A 16,278-nucleotide genomic window follows, 5' to 3' on the forward strand; every position below is an offset into this window, starting at 1 on the left:
ATTTATACTGTTTTAAGTATATATAAAGATAATTCAAATTATTATAGTATCTTTGTAGCGCACTTTTTTTTTCTAGGTTTCAAAAATCTCCTAGAGGCTCTGCTAGCAGGGGGCCTTAAAAAGAGGTGCAGCTTGTTTCATAAAATTGTGTCAGCCTGGCATGGTTGCACAATCACGCCAAGCAAGTGATTAATCAGACAAAAGACTTATAAATGTATAGTTTTAACCATATATAGATCAAAATAGTATGAACTTGTCTTATTAGTGTGGCCTAAGCCCCCTTTGGTTCTGTTTACATGCCTGATAGCTCTAACAGCAAGCCATTTCCCCTGTCTCATCTATTAAAACCACATCTTTTTTGGGAGGTCAAATTAGCAGCAGTTCATCATGCAGTTTGGAAGACTTCCATGTTGTGTTAGTATTAGGGATGTTAGGGACCCATCTTATGGGGTTCACCTTGACATGGTGGATAGGAAAACATTTTTGGATAAACTTCTACTAAGAACCTCACTTATACTCCATTTTCATTTTAGAGTTTATCAGGATTATTTTGACTATCATTGTTCTTAGTACTCAGAGTGTGCACCTGTATTCTTGGAATCGACAGGGCTGGAAATCCCGATCATCCCTAGGTAAGTATTAACTAACCTAACCTACCCCCCTAACCCTCCCTTAGGGGTGCCTAACCCTAACTTCCCCCCAGGGGTGCCTAACCCTAACCCTCCCTCCCCCTAGCCTAGCCCTAACCTCCCGGGGGGTGCCTAACCCTGTCCCCACCGGGAGCCCTATACCTAACCCTCCCCCCCCCCGCGGCTGTCCGCTTGTGGTGCCTGGCATCCTTTCGATCGGGAGGCGGGGCGCCAGTCTCCCGGCATCGGTGAAATGAGCGGCGTCTACATCTAGAGGGCATCTAGGTCATTTCACCCTCAACGGGATATGACAGTCGGGAAGCCGGCTGTCGGTATAATGTCAGCCAGCTTCCTGATTGCATCCCGTATTCTTTGGCCCATGCATTATGCTACAAGTATCAGCATGGTAGCACCTCTTATTATGTTTAAAATGAGGGTGTGCAGTCCAAGTCTCTCCCCCTTTAGAATGCCATTTTGTATATAGAATGGTTTTATACCTTCCATATATACAAATTGTTACTGTATGTACTGCAATTAAATATAAATAAGGATTGATGAACGTTTTGAACCTTAGTAAATTACATGGTTTGCAATTCTCACATCAAAATGTCAATACACATGTGGTTTGGTATGGCTGTTCCATAGCAAATCTTCCCCCCAGGGCTTTTCTTTTGAACCAAATGTAATAATTACTTGCACTTGCTTTATCCTACAGGATGATCAGATATTACCTGCAGGATGGTCCTGTGTTGGAAGACAGATAAAATAAGTAATTTGCTCACAATGTTTTTTATTTTTAATAATTATAGGATTTAGTATTTAATGAACATTTGCAATGAATCAAATTAATTATTTAGTAGTGGAGCTGCATATGGAACTGACTCGGGCACCAGGTTTCAGTGGATTATGATGGGAGTGTATAACTGAGATATTATAAGGGCACAGTTGTGCCCTTATATTAAGGCTGAATTGAATAAACAGAATTTTCCATAGGGAATTACTGAGATGGGGGCATGGTATTTGAGGGGCTACATCTCAAAAGTTTTTTGGACTTACCAAGCTGAAATTTGCCATGGACGGGTAGAACTGTCACTCAGTGCTGCATGCCAAATTTCAGGCCACAAAATTTAAAAATGAGTAATTGGGAGCAGCAGCAGCACCTGCCCTCTTACCTGAAGGGGGCTGCCGCTGCTGCTGGCTTGGGTCCCGGCGCCTGCTCAATGAATCTGGTAGGCATCGGGACCCATGCATGCGCATGAGTGTCGGTGGTGCGGTGCATGCACACGCTTAACACCAGTTTCTCGAGGCTGCATTGTTTGCAGCCCTGAGAAGCCCTGTAGGGCTGCTCGAAAGGCAGAACAGCGACTTCCACTGGAAACTGTTCTCTGCTGATCGCAGCCAGGACTGGCAGTCCCATGGGGAGGAAACATTTCCTCTTCAGTGTGATTGACAGGTGGTGCTTCCAATGGGAAGCTACCTCTAGTCACAGTGAAGCCACAGTGAAGTCACACTGAAGTGAAGTCACAGTGAAGCCAATGTAGTCACTCACTGAAGTGGTGGATTTTCCTGGGGGGCTGAAGCCTCGCAGCCCCTAGGTAAGATTCGCCACTGATTGGGAGTAATCTAAAGTTTAAACTGTCAGTTTTTTTCTTCCACTTACTGTTTGGTCAAAACTGCCACTTTTCTGCTTTAGTCTATGGGGGATTTTTGGGAAGGCATAACTCAGGGTAGAGGACTAATTAAGACTTGGGGGTAAATATACTAATAATCGAGTGTGATCAAGTTTTTTTTCAACTCGATTAGCATCACCAAAACTTGGGTGATTTGAGGCGCCTGAAACTCACAAATATAAAAAGAAGTGAGTTTAGCTGAGAGTGAGATGGCTGATGGTGAAGCAGATTGAAATATCTCCCCTGAGTAACAAGTTTTGAAGGAGATTAATCACCTGAGAATACAGTGTTTCCTCTCTGCAAAACTCTCCAGAGCAAGCAGCCTGAACATATCAGTGAGATATGTGAAGGCTGCTTGTGTGTTATACCGGTAAAAAATGGGTTAAATGTAGAAAAAATAATGACGTAGGGCATCCCCCCCAAAAGCATAACCAGCCCCGGACTGCTCAGCCAGTGCTGGTTCCTAAAATTATGGGGAAAAGGTTAGTATGGTTCCCCTGTAATTTAGGAACCAACACCTGGCTTCAGGGCCAGTGCTGGTTTTAAATATAGGGGTAAAAATGCGTAGGGGTCCCCCTATATTTAAAACCAGCACCGGACCAAAACCGAACTGGGTGTAATGCCACAGCCAGGAGACCCTATTACCAAATCTCCATGGCCAAAGCATTTGCACCCCATGCTGGTCAGTCCAAGCCGGGGATCTCAGGGGAGGTGGGGACCCCTGGAAAAAAGGGTCATCCCTTTCCCAAAACCCCATGCTTGGTCTGTAGCCCAGGGCTCTTCCCTGCTCCCCTGAGCTGTGGGTACAGGGGTAATAATGTGTAAATAGTTCCAAACTATTGTATTTTACAGTGAAACTACAGGTGCCAGCATACCTGCCCTTTAGCACTTGTGGAGCTACAAGTGCCAGCAGGCGGCCATAACCCGTACCCCACTGTAAAATAAATAGTTAAAAAAGACTAGACTGCATGTGTGTATTCCAATGAGCACACAATTCTGTGAATTAGCAGCTCCACCATTTTGTGAGTGACAGCAATCTCATGCTGTGAGAGTGCTGAATCTGCAGTTAACCACAGGGTGTGATGGCATACCATACCCGTATTGCGCAATAAACACATCCATTAAGGCATCAGCTTTAATGATCAGAATTTCATTGCTTTTTTAGTTTGAGTGGCAGAAATTCAGTAGGTTGTGTGAAATTTCAGATCATGTTTAAGAAGCCTTAATGGGACATGTGAAACCGTAAGGTTTTTTGTCTATGTTATAAATACAATATTGTTTAGTACTCTTAGGATATAATAATTTTTGAACATTTTCAATTACTCAAATTAATTTTTTCTCTTAGTTTTAACCAAATGCATATCTTTATTGCTCTCTTTACATCTTTATTCTGTAGGCTGTATATCAGTGGATTTAACATGGGTGTGACTACAGTGTAAAGTACAGTGAAGATCATCTCCAGAACCCTGTAGTGGTCATTGGGTGGCATTATAAAGACAGAGGTAATTGTCACATAAAACATGGTGAGGACCGTAAGGTGGGATGAGCAGGTGGAGAAGGCTTTTCTCCTGCCATCTCTGGATTTAATCTTCAGGATGGCAATAATTATTTTGATATAAGACAATAAACTGCAGTAGAATGGACAAAATCCATAAAGCAGCAATTCTACATATATCACTATAACAAACAGCTCCTTGTTGGTACTTGCAATGTCCATGAAAGATTTAGCATCACAGAAGTATCGGTGGATTGTGTATGAATAATAGAAATACATATTTGAGGCTGATAATGTAATAAGAAAAGAATTCAAACAACCAGATAGCCATAGGGCTGCCGTGAGTTGTACACAAAGTTTCCAGTTGAATATACAGTGATAGTGTAAGGGATTACATATAGCAACATACCGGTCATAGGCCATTGTCAAAAAAAGGACAATTTCTATACTAACAAATACATCATAAAAATACAACTGGGTAAAGCACTGTATGAAGGACATTTTGTAATTCCCAGACAGTAACATGTACAGCAACTTAGGGACCGTGACTGTTGTGTAACAAAGATCTATTAAGGACAAATTACCAAGGAACAGATACATTGGGGTGTGTAACTTCTTATCCATATATATGACCGTTATTACAACAGAATTTGCTATGAGACCTGTTAGGTATAATATAAGAAACACAGTGAACAAAAATGAATTATACGCTGATATAGTAGAAAAAGCCACAACATGGAATTCTGGAAAAGTTGTGTAATTTTCCATTAGTTGTTCATAAAATTCTGGAAAATAATTTGATTATATATTTTTTTAAGATAAGGTTTCCAAAAATTGGTTTTAATGGAAAGAGGAGATTCAGGCGTTAACTGATCAGAGTATCCTGTGATTTCTTGACAGATGACATCATCAGGAGAACACATGGGCATGAAAAAAGCATGACAGTGAGTAATGACTCAGTTGTTGATGTAACAAAACATTTTTATAGACATATAGTATAGAAATTCATTTATCTAACACTTCAGCCACTGAAGAATTATATAAAAGATTATCAGGGTTGCTGTAGTGAGAAGGTGAGACTAATTTGGGAGATTGAGATAAAGATAGTGTAGTGATGGTGAGGGCTCCAGAGCTAATAAGGGAAATTGCAGGTTGTGGGCAGAGAGGGAACATAGGCCCTGATTCAGACCCACTCGCAAGCGGCTGTCCGCTCGCAAGTGGGTCGATGGTGTGCACTGCGCATGCGCACGACGGCGGGAGCTCTGTCGTGCGCATGCGCCAGACGCTACGAGCGAAGGACTTTCCTTCGCTTGTTGTGTCTGATCAAAGGGGGCATGCTGTCGATGTTGATTGACAGCACGCCCCCTTTGGTGGGCGTGCCGGGGGCGTGCCTCCCAGAAGGGGGCGTTCCCAAGGGAACACCTACCGTCAGAAGCCGGCCCACTGACATCACTAGTGATGTCAGTGGGAGTGATTTTGGCTCTGATAGAGCCAAAATCACTCCGGGCCTTGCAGTTGAGAAACTCAACCGCAGGCTCCGGCTCGCAGTGGCGATGGTCGCGATGGTCAAGACCATCGCGGCCATCAACCTGCACGCTCGTATAGGCTGTGGGTGGTGACCCACAGCTATACAAGCGTCCAGGAGGATGCTCCATAATTATGGAGGGCGGCCCTCATTCAGAGCGTGCGCTCTGCTCAGAGCGTCCGGCTCTGAATGAGGGCCATAATGTGGTGTGGGAGGATATGAGTGAAGTGATATGAAGAGGAGGGAGGGAGCAGGATTTAGTGGTGGGGGAGCAGCACTGCAGTTGGGGAGAAGTGAATGAGAGTGGAGTGATGGTAGAGGGAATCAGGGGAGAATAAGACATAAAGAGGAGGAGGGAGAGGAGGAGGCGATAAGGGGGGAAAGATAGAGGTGGGAACAGTGGGCAGAGTAAAAAAGTAGGTAGACACTGAGTGATGGGGATATTGAAGAGAACATTGTCATGGTGTGGATGAGGTCAATAGGGGGAGGAAAAGTGGAGGAAGGAATATAGGATGTAAGACAGAGATAGTGCAGTAGATTTGCAGAATTACAGGTAATGTAAAAAGAGTGTTTTTAGCAGCACTGGTCTCTATTTTTTTCTGTGTAATATTAGTTTTTGTTATTTTTAATGTTACATTTTCTAACTTGGAACATTAGAGGGGTAACTGATCAACTGAAAAAGGTCATTGGTTTTTAAGCTACTTAAAACAATATAATTCAGATATTTTGTGGTTAACAGTAACACATTTAGTGGGGAGTAAAACAATGATACTTAAACGCCCCTGGGTAAGTTGGGCTTGTCATTCTATGTACAGTATACTTCATTATCTAGAGGGGCTTTGATTAATAAAAATTAATTTGTGCTACAGTCATTGACACTTATGGCCATTATGTTTTGTTTTGGTGGTTTATATTTCTCCTCCTTTTTGATTTGATGTTTTAAGACAGGCTGCCGGAATCCCTTGATACACCTGTGGTATTCCTGGGAGTTTTCAAAGCTGTTATGGACCCAGGCCCTGATTCAGAGCCGGACGCTCTGACAGAGCGCTTGCTCTGAATCAGTGCCGTCCCTTCTCCTTTTTGGCGCAGCCCCCTGGCCGCTCGCATAGCTGTGGGTGACCCACAGCTATAGCAAGCGGCCAAAATGATGGTCGCGATGGTCAAGACCATCGCGACCATCGGGCTTGCAATGAGACCCTTGTGGTAGGGTCTCGCTGCCGCAAGTCCTGGAGTGCTTTTGGCTCTCTCAGGAGTGCTTTTGGCTCTAAAAGCACTCCCACTGACATCACTAGAGCCACCTCCATCGTGCACATGCACACTTGAGCAACATCGACCCGCTTGCAAGCGCTCAGGGCTCGCAAGTGGGTCTGAATCAGGCCCCCAGTCTTAGGTGGAGGGCCTCTATGAGCTCCTATAGTCAGAGTGCTTCTGGTTTTTTAACATTTGTAAAAGAATTGGGATGGGTGGATGTGTGGAGACGTAAAGATCCTGAGGTTAACCAATTATCCTTTCTCTCTTCCACTTACTGTATCACACTTTTTTCCCATGTAGACCTTGCCTTGTTGCCCAATATATTTCATATGGAATATAAAGCAAGAAGTGTATCAGACCATTCACCATTGGTAAAAAAATTGGATTGGGTTGTTCCCAGAGGATTAGGATTATGGAAATTACATCCATCATGGTTACTACAAATGGGGGTAGGGTTAGAGCTGTAAGAGTTTTGGGAAGGATATTTTGCAGTAAATGTTGATAGTGCCAACAATTGTATGGGATGCCTTTAAGGCCTTTCTAAGGGTCCTTTATACGGCGAGTGGCTGAGATTAAAGTGCAGTATAGGAAAATGGAAATTGACTTGGAAACTACTAGTAAAAATCTAGAGATACAATATATTGGGGATAAACTAGATTATTTTAGAAAATTGATTGAACACTGCACTCTGATAGATGGGGGGTTGGTTGGAGATGAGGTTTGTGTGGAGGAGAGGGGTTGGTGGAGGGTGGGGAGAGGTGGTCTGTGCCCAGCTTTCCTTAGAGGTGTCCGGTCTCTAGATAAGCATATGAAGGTGAGAATAGGCAGCGCTGCACAGGTGAGGATGGTGGAAAATAAGTGGCGGGGGAAGGGGGAGGATTGGGAGAGGGCAACAGCACAGGGATGAGGTAGTTTTGTCTGGTGCTGATAAAGTGGTGTGCATTATTATCTAGTAATTACGTGAATGAAGACTAAAACAGTGCGTGCAGGGTGAACAGATGTTTAATAACAGTACACAAAGTGAGACACAGTGCTCGAGGATACTGCGGGCCCAAAACTCAGAACCATGTGATCAGCCTCATGAGTTGAAGAGGGTACGTTCAAACCCTGCATATGCTGATGGTGATAAAGTCAATCATGTGATTAGCTGGTGGGCTTGCGGTCAACCCAGTTTGGTATAGTCCAGTGCTAGAGGTGACGTTCTGCTTAGACTTGGTCACTTACTGGTAAGTTTGGTGGTTTAGGGAGTTAGTTAGCTAGATTATACCTGTATCCAATGGTTGGCTGCACAGGAGGCAGATAACTCAAGAATATTGTTTCAGTTACACAGATTTTATATGCAGGTAGATAAGAAGCGTAGTTTACGGTCACATATGGTGCAGGCTGAACGCCCCACAACTTGTGTTTTGGAATTACTAGGTAGATGGGTCTATAGTTACCTCTACTCCAGACATTGTTGAGACATTCACTTCTTATTTTAAATCTCTATATGCTACTCGCTTGACCTGTGATGTTTCTGCTTTGCAGATATATGTAACTTCGGGAAATCTCACTCAGTTATCTCAGGAGTACAGAGAATACCTTGATTCCCCTCTGACAGTGTAAGAGGTGGGGGTAGCCACAACATCGTTCCCTATTGGTAGAACGCCAGGGCCTGATGGCATTCCTATTGAGGTATATAAAAGTCATGCCAAAATATTTGTTCCAAAATTGTTAGAAATATTCAATATGATCTTCCGCTACTTGCACACCCTGCCATATGTAACCTACACAGTGCGCCCCAGATGGCTGCCTCGGATGGTTCATTCTTGGGCAGGATGAACAAACACGTGGATCTATTAATTCAGTGCATTTAATTTTTCAAATGTTTCAGTCACCCGTGAATCTTATGCCCGAACTGCAGCACTGTTTGCTGTATTTACTAATCCATGTTATGTGAAATGTACTTCCACCCCACTGTATGCTATACTGGTGTGCTATACATCCACTGAAGTGCATCCTCCATGGGCAGGATGTACTTCACGTGGATCTATTCAAAAAGGGTATATCATACTGCCACACATGTGTCAGTTTTCCAATATATTCCTTGGGTCCTTGTATGGTTTATCACCCACAGTGCAACCTTTGTAGTGCGCCCACCATGGCTGCCTCACCTGGTACACTCCTGGATGGGATGAAAAATACATGTTCCTGACTATTATGTTGGGACCCTACTCCTAGCATCAGGATGCTGCAACCACCCATTTTGTGTCATCTCTTCTAGACGTAACCTGTTCCACACAGGGTAATCCTACATAGTGCTCCCAAGACGGCTGCCTCATTTGGTACCTTTGTGAGTGGAATATATAACCAATGGAAGTTATTTACCAAAATGTCTGCACCAACCCTGCAATACGCTTATTGTCTCGGTGTGGTTTTCTATTTTTTTCCAACACCAAATCCTTGTACAATGTACCATGTTTTCTGATGTCTGTAAAGTGACTTTGAGTCCTATGGGAGAAAAGCGCTATATAAATAAAATTATTATTATTATCTTTGAAGAGGGCTGCTTCCCCTCATCTATGTCAGAGGCAATTATTTTCATTTTTCCAAAACCAGGGAAAAATTCCAAACTTTTGGATTCCTAACATCCAATTTCATTACTTCCCACATACATAAAGATTTAGCTAAAATCTTGGCTATCCATTTAAATAAAGTTGTAGCATTAGTGATACATCTGGACCAGTCTGGTTTTATGCCAGATATGTTGACCGCAGTTAACATCCATCGGTTATATACTCAATTGCAGATATCCCATGGGGAGGAATCCTCCTCAGTCATAGTGTCTTGGGATGTGGCTAATGCATTCGACTCTGTGGAGTAGCCCTTCCTGTGGTGGGTCATGCATCAATTTGGATTTGGCCCAACTTACCTGAAATGGGTACAATTATTATAGGATAGGCCGAGTGCCAGATTGTCTATGAATGGTTCTATTTCTTCCACTTTTCCACATGCCAGGGATGCCCATTGTCTCCATCATTATTTGCTTAGGTGATGGAGCCACTGGCTTGTAATCTATGGTTTCATTCAGACGTTATAGGATTGCAAGTGGCTGGAAGGGAAGATAGGGTGGCTTTATATGCTGACAACTAATTATTGATTTTATCTAATTGTGTTATCAAACACCCTCTATCTTGGTCTTCCAGCAAAAAGAATTGCACCACTTGCAGATGGTACAAAATGCAGCTGCCAGGCTATTAACCAACCAGCCCCATTCTAGCCACATAACACCCCTTCTCTACTCCCTTCACTGGCTGCCTGTCAGATAGCAAATTGTTTTCAATATTGGCTTACTGACTTTCAAAGCCCTACATGACCAGGGCCCAAGGTACCTGAAGCAGGTTACTGTCCCACTTGATTACTGTGATCCACTGATGAATTACTATTAGCAGTACCTAGAATCTCCCGGGATTCATCTGGAGGTCGAGCTTTCAGCTTTGTGGCTCCGACTCTATGGAACTCACTTCCCCGCACAGTTTGAGATGCCTCCAACCCTAGAGTCCTTCAAAACTAGACTCAAGACCCTATTCACCCAATCATTTCACTATTGTCCCTTGTTAAGATTGTTTTGTAGTTTGTGCTGTAAGGGCAAATGTAAAGCACTTTGAGTCCTTTTAGGAGAAAATATTTATATAAATAACATAATTATTATTATAAACTATCAGTAGCTCTACAAGTCATATATTGATTTGGGGTGTACTCTGGCTTAAAAATTAACTGGGATAAGTCATATGCATATTTTGCCTTTCAGAGGTAGCTGCCCGGTAACTCCTTTAGTTTCTTTGTTGGGTAGACCATTTAAAAAATTTAGGTATCTGGATAACATACACACCTAATGATTTTGTTTCCTTTAATATAAACCCTTTTTTAGTTAAGTTAAGGACAAAATTAGGGTGTGGAACTGACTCCCCCTTACAGTTATCGGTCGGGTCAATATAATAAAAATGGTCCTGCAACCCAAGCTTTTATACATACTTCAACATTCTCCTGTTTTCCTTTTCGTTGGTATATTTAGGAAAATAAATATTCTCCGTATTAGTTTACAGTAGATACTCTCACTAGGACAAGATCTGCTGGAGATCTTGCATCACCGAATTTTAAATATTATTATTATGCAGCTTAAATAGTACATCTGCAGATATGACTTCAGTACCTGTCTATTGATATTTTCATGTTTTTTTAGTATCTCAGTCATACCCTGGGCTTACTCCTCTACAAATATTGTTAGATTGTAGAATTATTGCATCTAGGCTGTCCTTATTAAACCAAGAAATTCAAATTTGGAGGCAGGTCTCCGGCATGATAGAGGCTCCTGGATTAGACCCCAATACGTCCTTGAGTAGCTCAAGTACATGACCAAACTGGCTCGTTTCCAGACTAACTTAGTCTGGCAGTCGGTAGGTATTTTTACTAAAGGTCAGTTGTACGATAACTCAGTTCTTTGTTCATTTGATCAGCTTAAACAAAAGTATTATTTACCATCAGTATTTCTATCAATATTTAAAAATTTACCCAGTTTTAATTTCTTCTTTATTTGAAATTTTTGCTAATTCTTAACCCCCGTGAGCCTTTATCATACTCTTATTTGTTTTTACTATCCCTTGACCATACTAAAAATCTACCTAGACTTAAATCTCAGTGGGAAGAGGATTTGGGTCCTATTAAAGATGAGACTTGGGCTGAGGCATTGAAGTCTCCTAAGGTTTTCAGTGTGACAGTGGTATTCATTATTTACCTATTAATGGTCAAAGTGTATTTGTTGTCCAGATTATTGGATTTAAACCAATACATGTTTGGTATCGAATTTAATTTATAATCAATAAAAATTTTAAAATGTTAATAGTGGCCTTTGGGCCTTTTTGGGTGTTTTTTTCTGGTGCGACGGTTTATTCTAGTGTGATCCAATGGAGGAATTATTTCCTCAAAGATTTCCAACATCAGCTTCCAGCCCACCTTTGTGATTTTGGAGGGTGGTTCTGGGAATTACTTACAAAGATTTAATCATCACAAGATTTGATCCAGGTCTGATATACTGTAATATTTAATTCCTTTTAAATGACTTTTTATATACAATTTATACTGTTTTAAGTATATATAAAGATAATTAAAATTATTATAGTATCTTTGTAGCGCACTTTTTATTTCTTGGTTCAAAAATCTCCTAGAGGCTCTGCTAGCAGGGGGCCTTAAAAAGAGGTGCAGCTTGTTTCTTAAAATTGTGTCATTATTTGTATTTTATTATATTTTAGCGCAAGTTAAGGGTATTTGTTTGGGAAAAATAGTAAACAGTTTATAATAAATATGTGTGCCTTAGCTAAAGTGTCTATTGCTCACTTATAGATGGCTTCCGAGGGACCGAAAGTTGAAGTCTGGTTGTGTTTGATTCGCCTTACTACTTACTCATCATGAAGACACGTTTATATTACACGTAAGGCTGAAATGAAATTTAATTAGGTTTGGGGTAGATGGCTGGAGTCCATATTTGCCTCATCATAAAGAAATAAGGAGGATTTCATAGTAGTTTAACTTTAGGTGAATATTTACCAATTATTAGATGTATATAATACTGTATGGCTTTTTTGTGTACTTAATTTATGATAAGAGACACAACGCAGCTTTGAAGTTATTTACATTTTTTTTTCTCTTTCTCTCTTAATTTCTCTTTTTATATATAAGTGATGCTACTGTATGTATAGGCATAAAATGTATATTGAAAAATGAGATAGCAATTACTGTACATTTTACATGGGAATAGAAAGGTTTTAAAATGTCTGCAAGTATATATGTTTCCATGAATTATATATTTTGGTTGTAATTGGGTTGTTTATAATTATTAGGCATATAAAGGATGTATTTATATTTAGTATATATGTAGTTATTATATTTCCAGAGACAATAGTTATGGTTTAAAAATGGTAATTAAGAAGATATTCATAGTCATTATTATTGTCACTAAATAATTAGTTATTAAATGTTAGGTATTACACCTATAGTTAATACAGAATTGGTATGTTATACCACCAGACGTCAGCCAGGCGGATGAAATACCGATGCCGGAAGGCCGGCAGATGAAGATCCTGATGGGGAAGGTAAGTAGGCTATCCCTAACCCTCTCCCCCCCTAACCCTCCCTTAGGGGTGCCTAACCCTAACCTCCCCCTTAGTGCCTAACCCCAACTGCCCCGCAGTGGTGCCTTAACCTAACCACCCTCCCCGCACTCTAAACCTAACTCTCCCGGGGAGTTCCTAACCCTAACCTTCCCCAGGGGGTGCCTGACTCTAACCCCCCTTCCTCTAGCCTAACCTTAACCCTCCCAGGGGGTGCCTAACCCTAAGACCCCCAGGAGACCCTAACCCTAACCCTCCCCTCTGCGGCTGTCCACTCCCGATGCTTGACTTACATGCGATCGGTATGCCAGGCTTCAGGATTTCAGCTTGGGGTTAATGATAGGCGTCTGTATTTAGATGCACTGATTTTACTTATAGTTATTATAATTGCAATACACACATTTATAATCAATGCACTTATAATCAGCAAAGTACACTTTTATATTGACTATCACTATATGTATAGTCATATAGGTCGTGGTTAGTATATTTGAGGTTAATAATTTTATAGTTTATTTGCTTGTGGCTTTGATACACATAATAACTATATAGATTTTCACCATGGTTAATATTTATTTTAGTTAGGTTAGTTGTAATTGTTACAATTATTGATTTGTCTAATTATTGTCATTGTTGTTATGTTTTAGGTCACTATATTTAGAACATTTATATTGCTATAGCTATGGTGATTCAAATTGGGCTTTGGGTCTATGCACCGAATGTTAGAATTGGTATTGAATTTTAGATGTGTTGTTGTGTTATGCCTGTCAAGTATCAATATATTTTATTTTATGTTGTGTTATATGTCAAATGTTTTAAAGTGGTAAATTAATAATATATTATTTAATCAAAAGGAGAGTGTTGTCGTAAATGACAAAATTTTGATTATTGAGTGGAATACATGTAGAGAAAATATAGGTATAGGAATTTTAGTCTTAAACTAGAGTTTGTAAGAGGTTAGATGAAGAAAGGCTATGAGGGAGGGGGAGAAAAGGGAAAAAATGTCAAAAATACAAAATTGCACTTTAGACAGGAGTTTTAAGGAAAAAATGTTATTGGTGCAGATACTGTACGCAGTCAGATGTTTGTGTAAACCAGAAAGTCTGCGCAAAGTACTGCAAGTGAAGTGGTGGTTTCTTGCAGTTTTCAAACTGGGGGTTATATTACTAAAATGCGGGTTTTTAGAGTGGAGATGTTGCCCATAGCAACCAATCAGATTCTACTTGACATTAATCTAGCACCTTATAGAAGATAATACCTAGAATCACCATGATTTGTCCAGGTGCAAAGTTACTTCCTTTATTTGCTTTGCTCCCAACTTAGAATCAGCCCCATAGTAATTAGCTTTTTTTCTACCATGTAATAAATATTAGCCCCCAATACTCAGTGCTGTAGAATGATATAGGGAAGAGCAGGACTTACCATTGGAATTGCAGACAAGATAACTCCAAGTTCCAGCTTGGGTTACACTGAGGCAATGAAGGAAACTATATATAACATACACTATACCACTGAGGAACAGGAGATAGGTGATTACATCGTTGGTCCCTGTGCACCTAAGTGTGATTATGTTATAATTCTGCGATTCCATTTTCCATTAATTTGTTAAGCTATTTTGAGGTGTGTTGGGATTTTGGTTTCTTAACATTAAGGCGTGAGCTAATATGACTTTATTTGCTAAGTATAACAAATAAACCTAAAGGTATTTGGCTTTAAAATTAACAGATAACAATCATCATTATAAAATGTGTTCATATATTATGCAGAACTAGATACTGTATATAAGGTACTGATGTTTGTATTTTTTTCTTTTAACTATATTTTATTAATGATTTTTCTTGTTACATTATTTGTGACATGCAAGTATCATTAATGTTATCTCATCTATTTAGAATAATATCAGATATCTTATAACCAGGACAGCCATTGGTGGGGTAATTACCTGGAGTCCCGGGCTTAGAAAGTCATGGGGCCCAACCCTTGGCTCATATAGCTCATTCCTGGAGACATAGGCACTTTAAGAGAGGAGGGAGCCCATGTACAGGCTCCGTTTGGGACACCTTCTCTCCGGCAGTGCAGTAGACTCTAGCAATGTGCCAGAGTCTACTATGCATGCACAGGTCTCTGGGAACTTGGCACCTATTCCTGTGGCACCTCTACTACGCATGCACAGGTCTCTGGGAACTTGGCACCTATTCCTGTGGCACCTCTACAGCGCATGCATAGGTCTCTGGGAACTTGGCACCCATTTCGTGGCACCTCTACTGCGCATGCACAGGTCTCCGGGAACTTGGCACCCATTCCAGTGGCACCTCTACTGCGCATGCACGAATCACTGGTAAATGCCCCTGGTAGTCATTTTCCCAGCTCTGCAGCCAGCAGCGGGCCAATGGAAAGGTAAGTATATTTTATATGGGTGCAGGGTGTGCGGTGTTTGGCCCTCCCTGGACCCAGGGGCTCATGTGCACCACACACCTAGCGCCCATTATAGATATGCCTCTGCCTGGAGAACTGCACAGTGGCGGAACACCTGGAGGCTATGGAGATCATCAGCCTCCAGAGCGAGCTATGAGGGAGGCACAGAGCAATGTATCTATAACCACTGCCTGCGCCCTACTGATCACTGCAGCAGCACAAGCAGTGTATATAGATGGTTCTATCTTATCCATTCCATGAGGCTGAAGAGAAATGGGGGGACGTGGCTGAAAATGATTCATAACTGGCCGGATTAGTGGCTCATTAGTTTCCCTCCAGCTGTGCTACTGTGCCTGATCTGACGGGTCTGGGGGAGGGGGGTATTGTGACTGCCTTTTTGTCAGTCCCTGCCGCACAATTTCTAATGGCAGCTCTGCTTATAATTAAACCTGTCCCTGTCACTCTGCCATTGCCTTTATAGTAGTATCTGTATATTAATATAAATTGTGCTGCTTATCAGTGTACAGTGCTCTGACAATAATGACTAGTTTTTGTCATGATGAGTACAGTGTAATAATGCACTAGATTTCTATCAGTATAATTCTCCATGACCCAAAGTCATCCAAAATTACTGCACATAATGTAACATTGTTATAATGTATCAAAAGATGTAAATAGAGGAACAGTCAGATAACTGTAATAATTCTGATGGAGGTTATACAATAGTAAGAGAGATCTTGCTAGTCTGGCCACACTCCACCCTCCATAAGGAGATATTGCACTCACTGGCTATTTCCTGACACCTTGTTACCTTCTCTGCTTAGCAAGCAATTTGTTAGAATGTGGTTATGACTTGTGTAACAGCCTTAGGGCAACTTTGATGGCTACTCCTGGTGTTTTATTGCTGGATAGGATGAACAGTGGACCAAGGACCTCATTCAGAGCCGCTCGCAAAATGCGAGCGCTCGCTCTGAATGAAGGTGGCCACTTCTTCTTTAAAAGCTGGCCTCCTGGCCGCTCTCTAAGCTGTGGGTGACCACCCACAGCTTTAGTGAGTGACCAAGTGATGGTCGCGAAGGTCACGACCATCGGGGCTTGCGACGAGACCCTTGGGGTAGGGTCTCATCTCCCGTAAGCCCCAGGTAGC

At 41.4% G+C, this 16,278-nt stretch overlaps 1 protein-coding gene across 1 annotated transcript; it reads right to left on the bottom strand.

Annotated features, from left to right (window-relative positions):
* Positions 1 to 3,614: 3,614 nt before the first annotated feature.
* Positions 3,615 to 4,562, bottom strand: LOC148534943 (olfactory receptor 1G1-like). The gene has a single exon (XM_088464827.1). The coding sequence runs from the start codon at positions 4,560 to 4,562 to the stop codon at positions 3,615 to 3,617; it is 948 nt and encodes a 315-aa protein (XP_088320953.1).
* Positions 4,563 to 16,278: the final 11,716 nt, after the last annotated feature.

The sequence above is a fragment of the Taudactylus pleione genome, unplaced genomic scaffold, assembly GCF_031769625.1.
Source record: "Taudactylus pleione unplaced genomic scaffold, aTauple2 ptg000061l, whole genome shotgun sequence".
Lineage (NCBI taxonomy): Eukaryota > Metazoa > Chordata > Amphibia > Anura > Myobatrachidae > Taudactylus > Taudactylus pleione.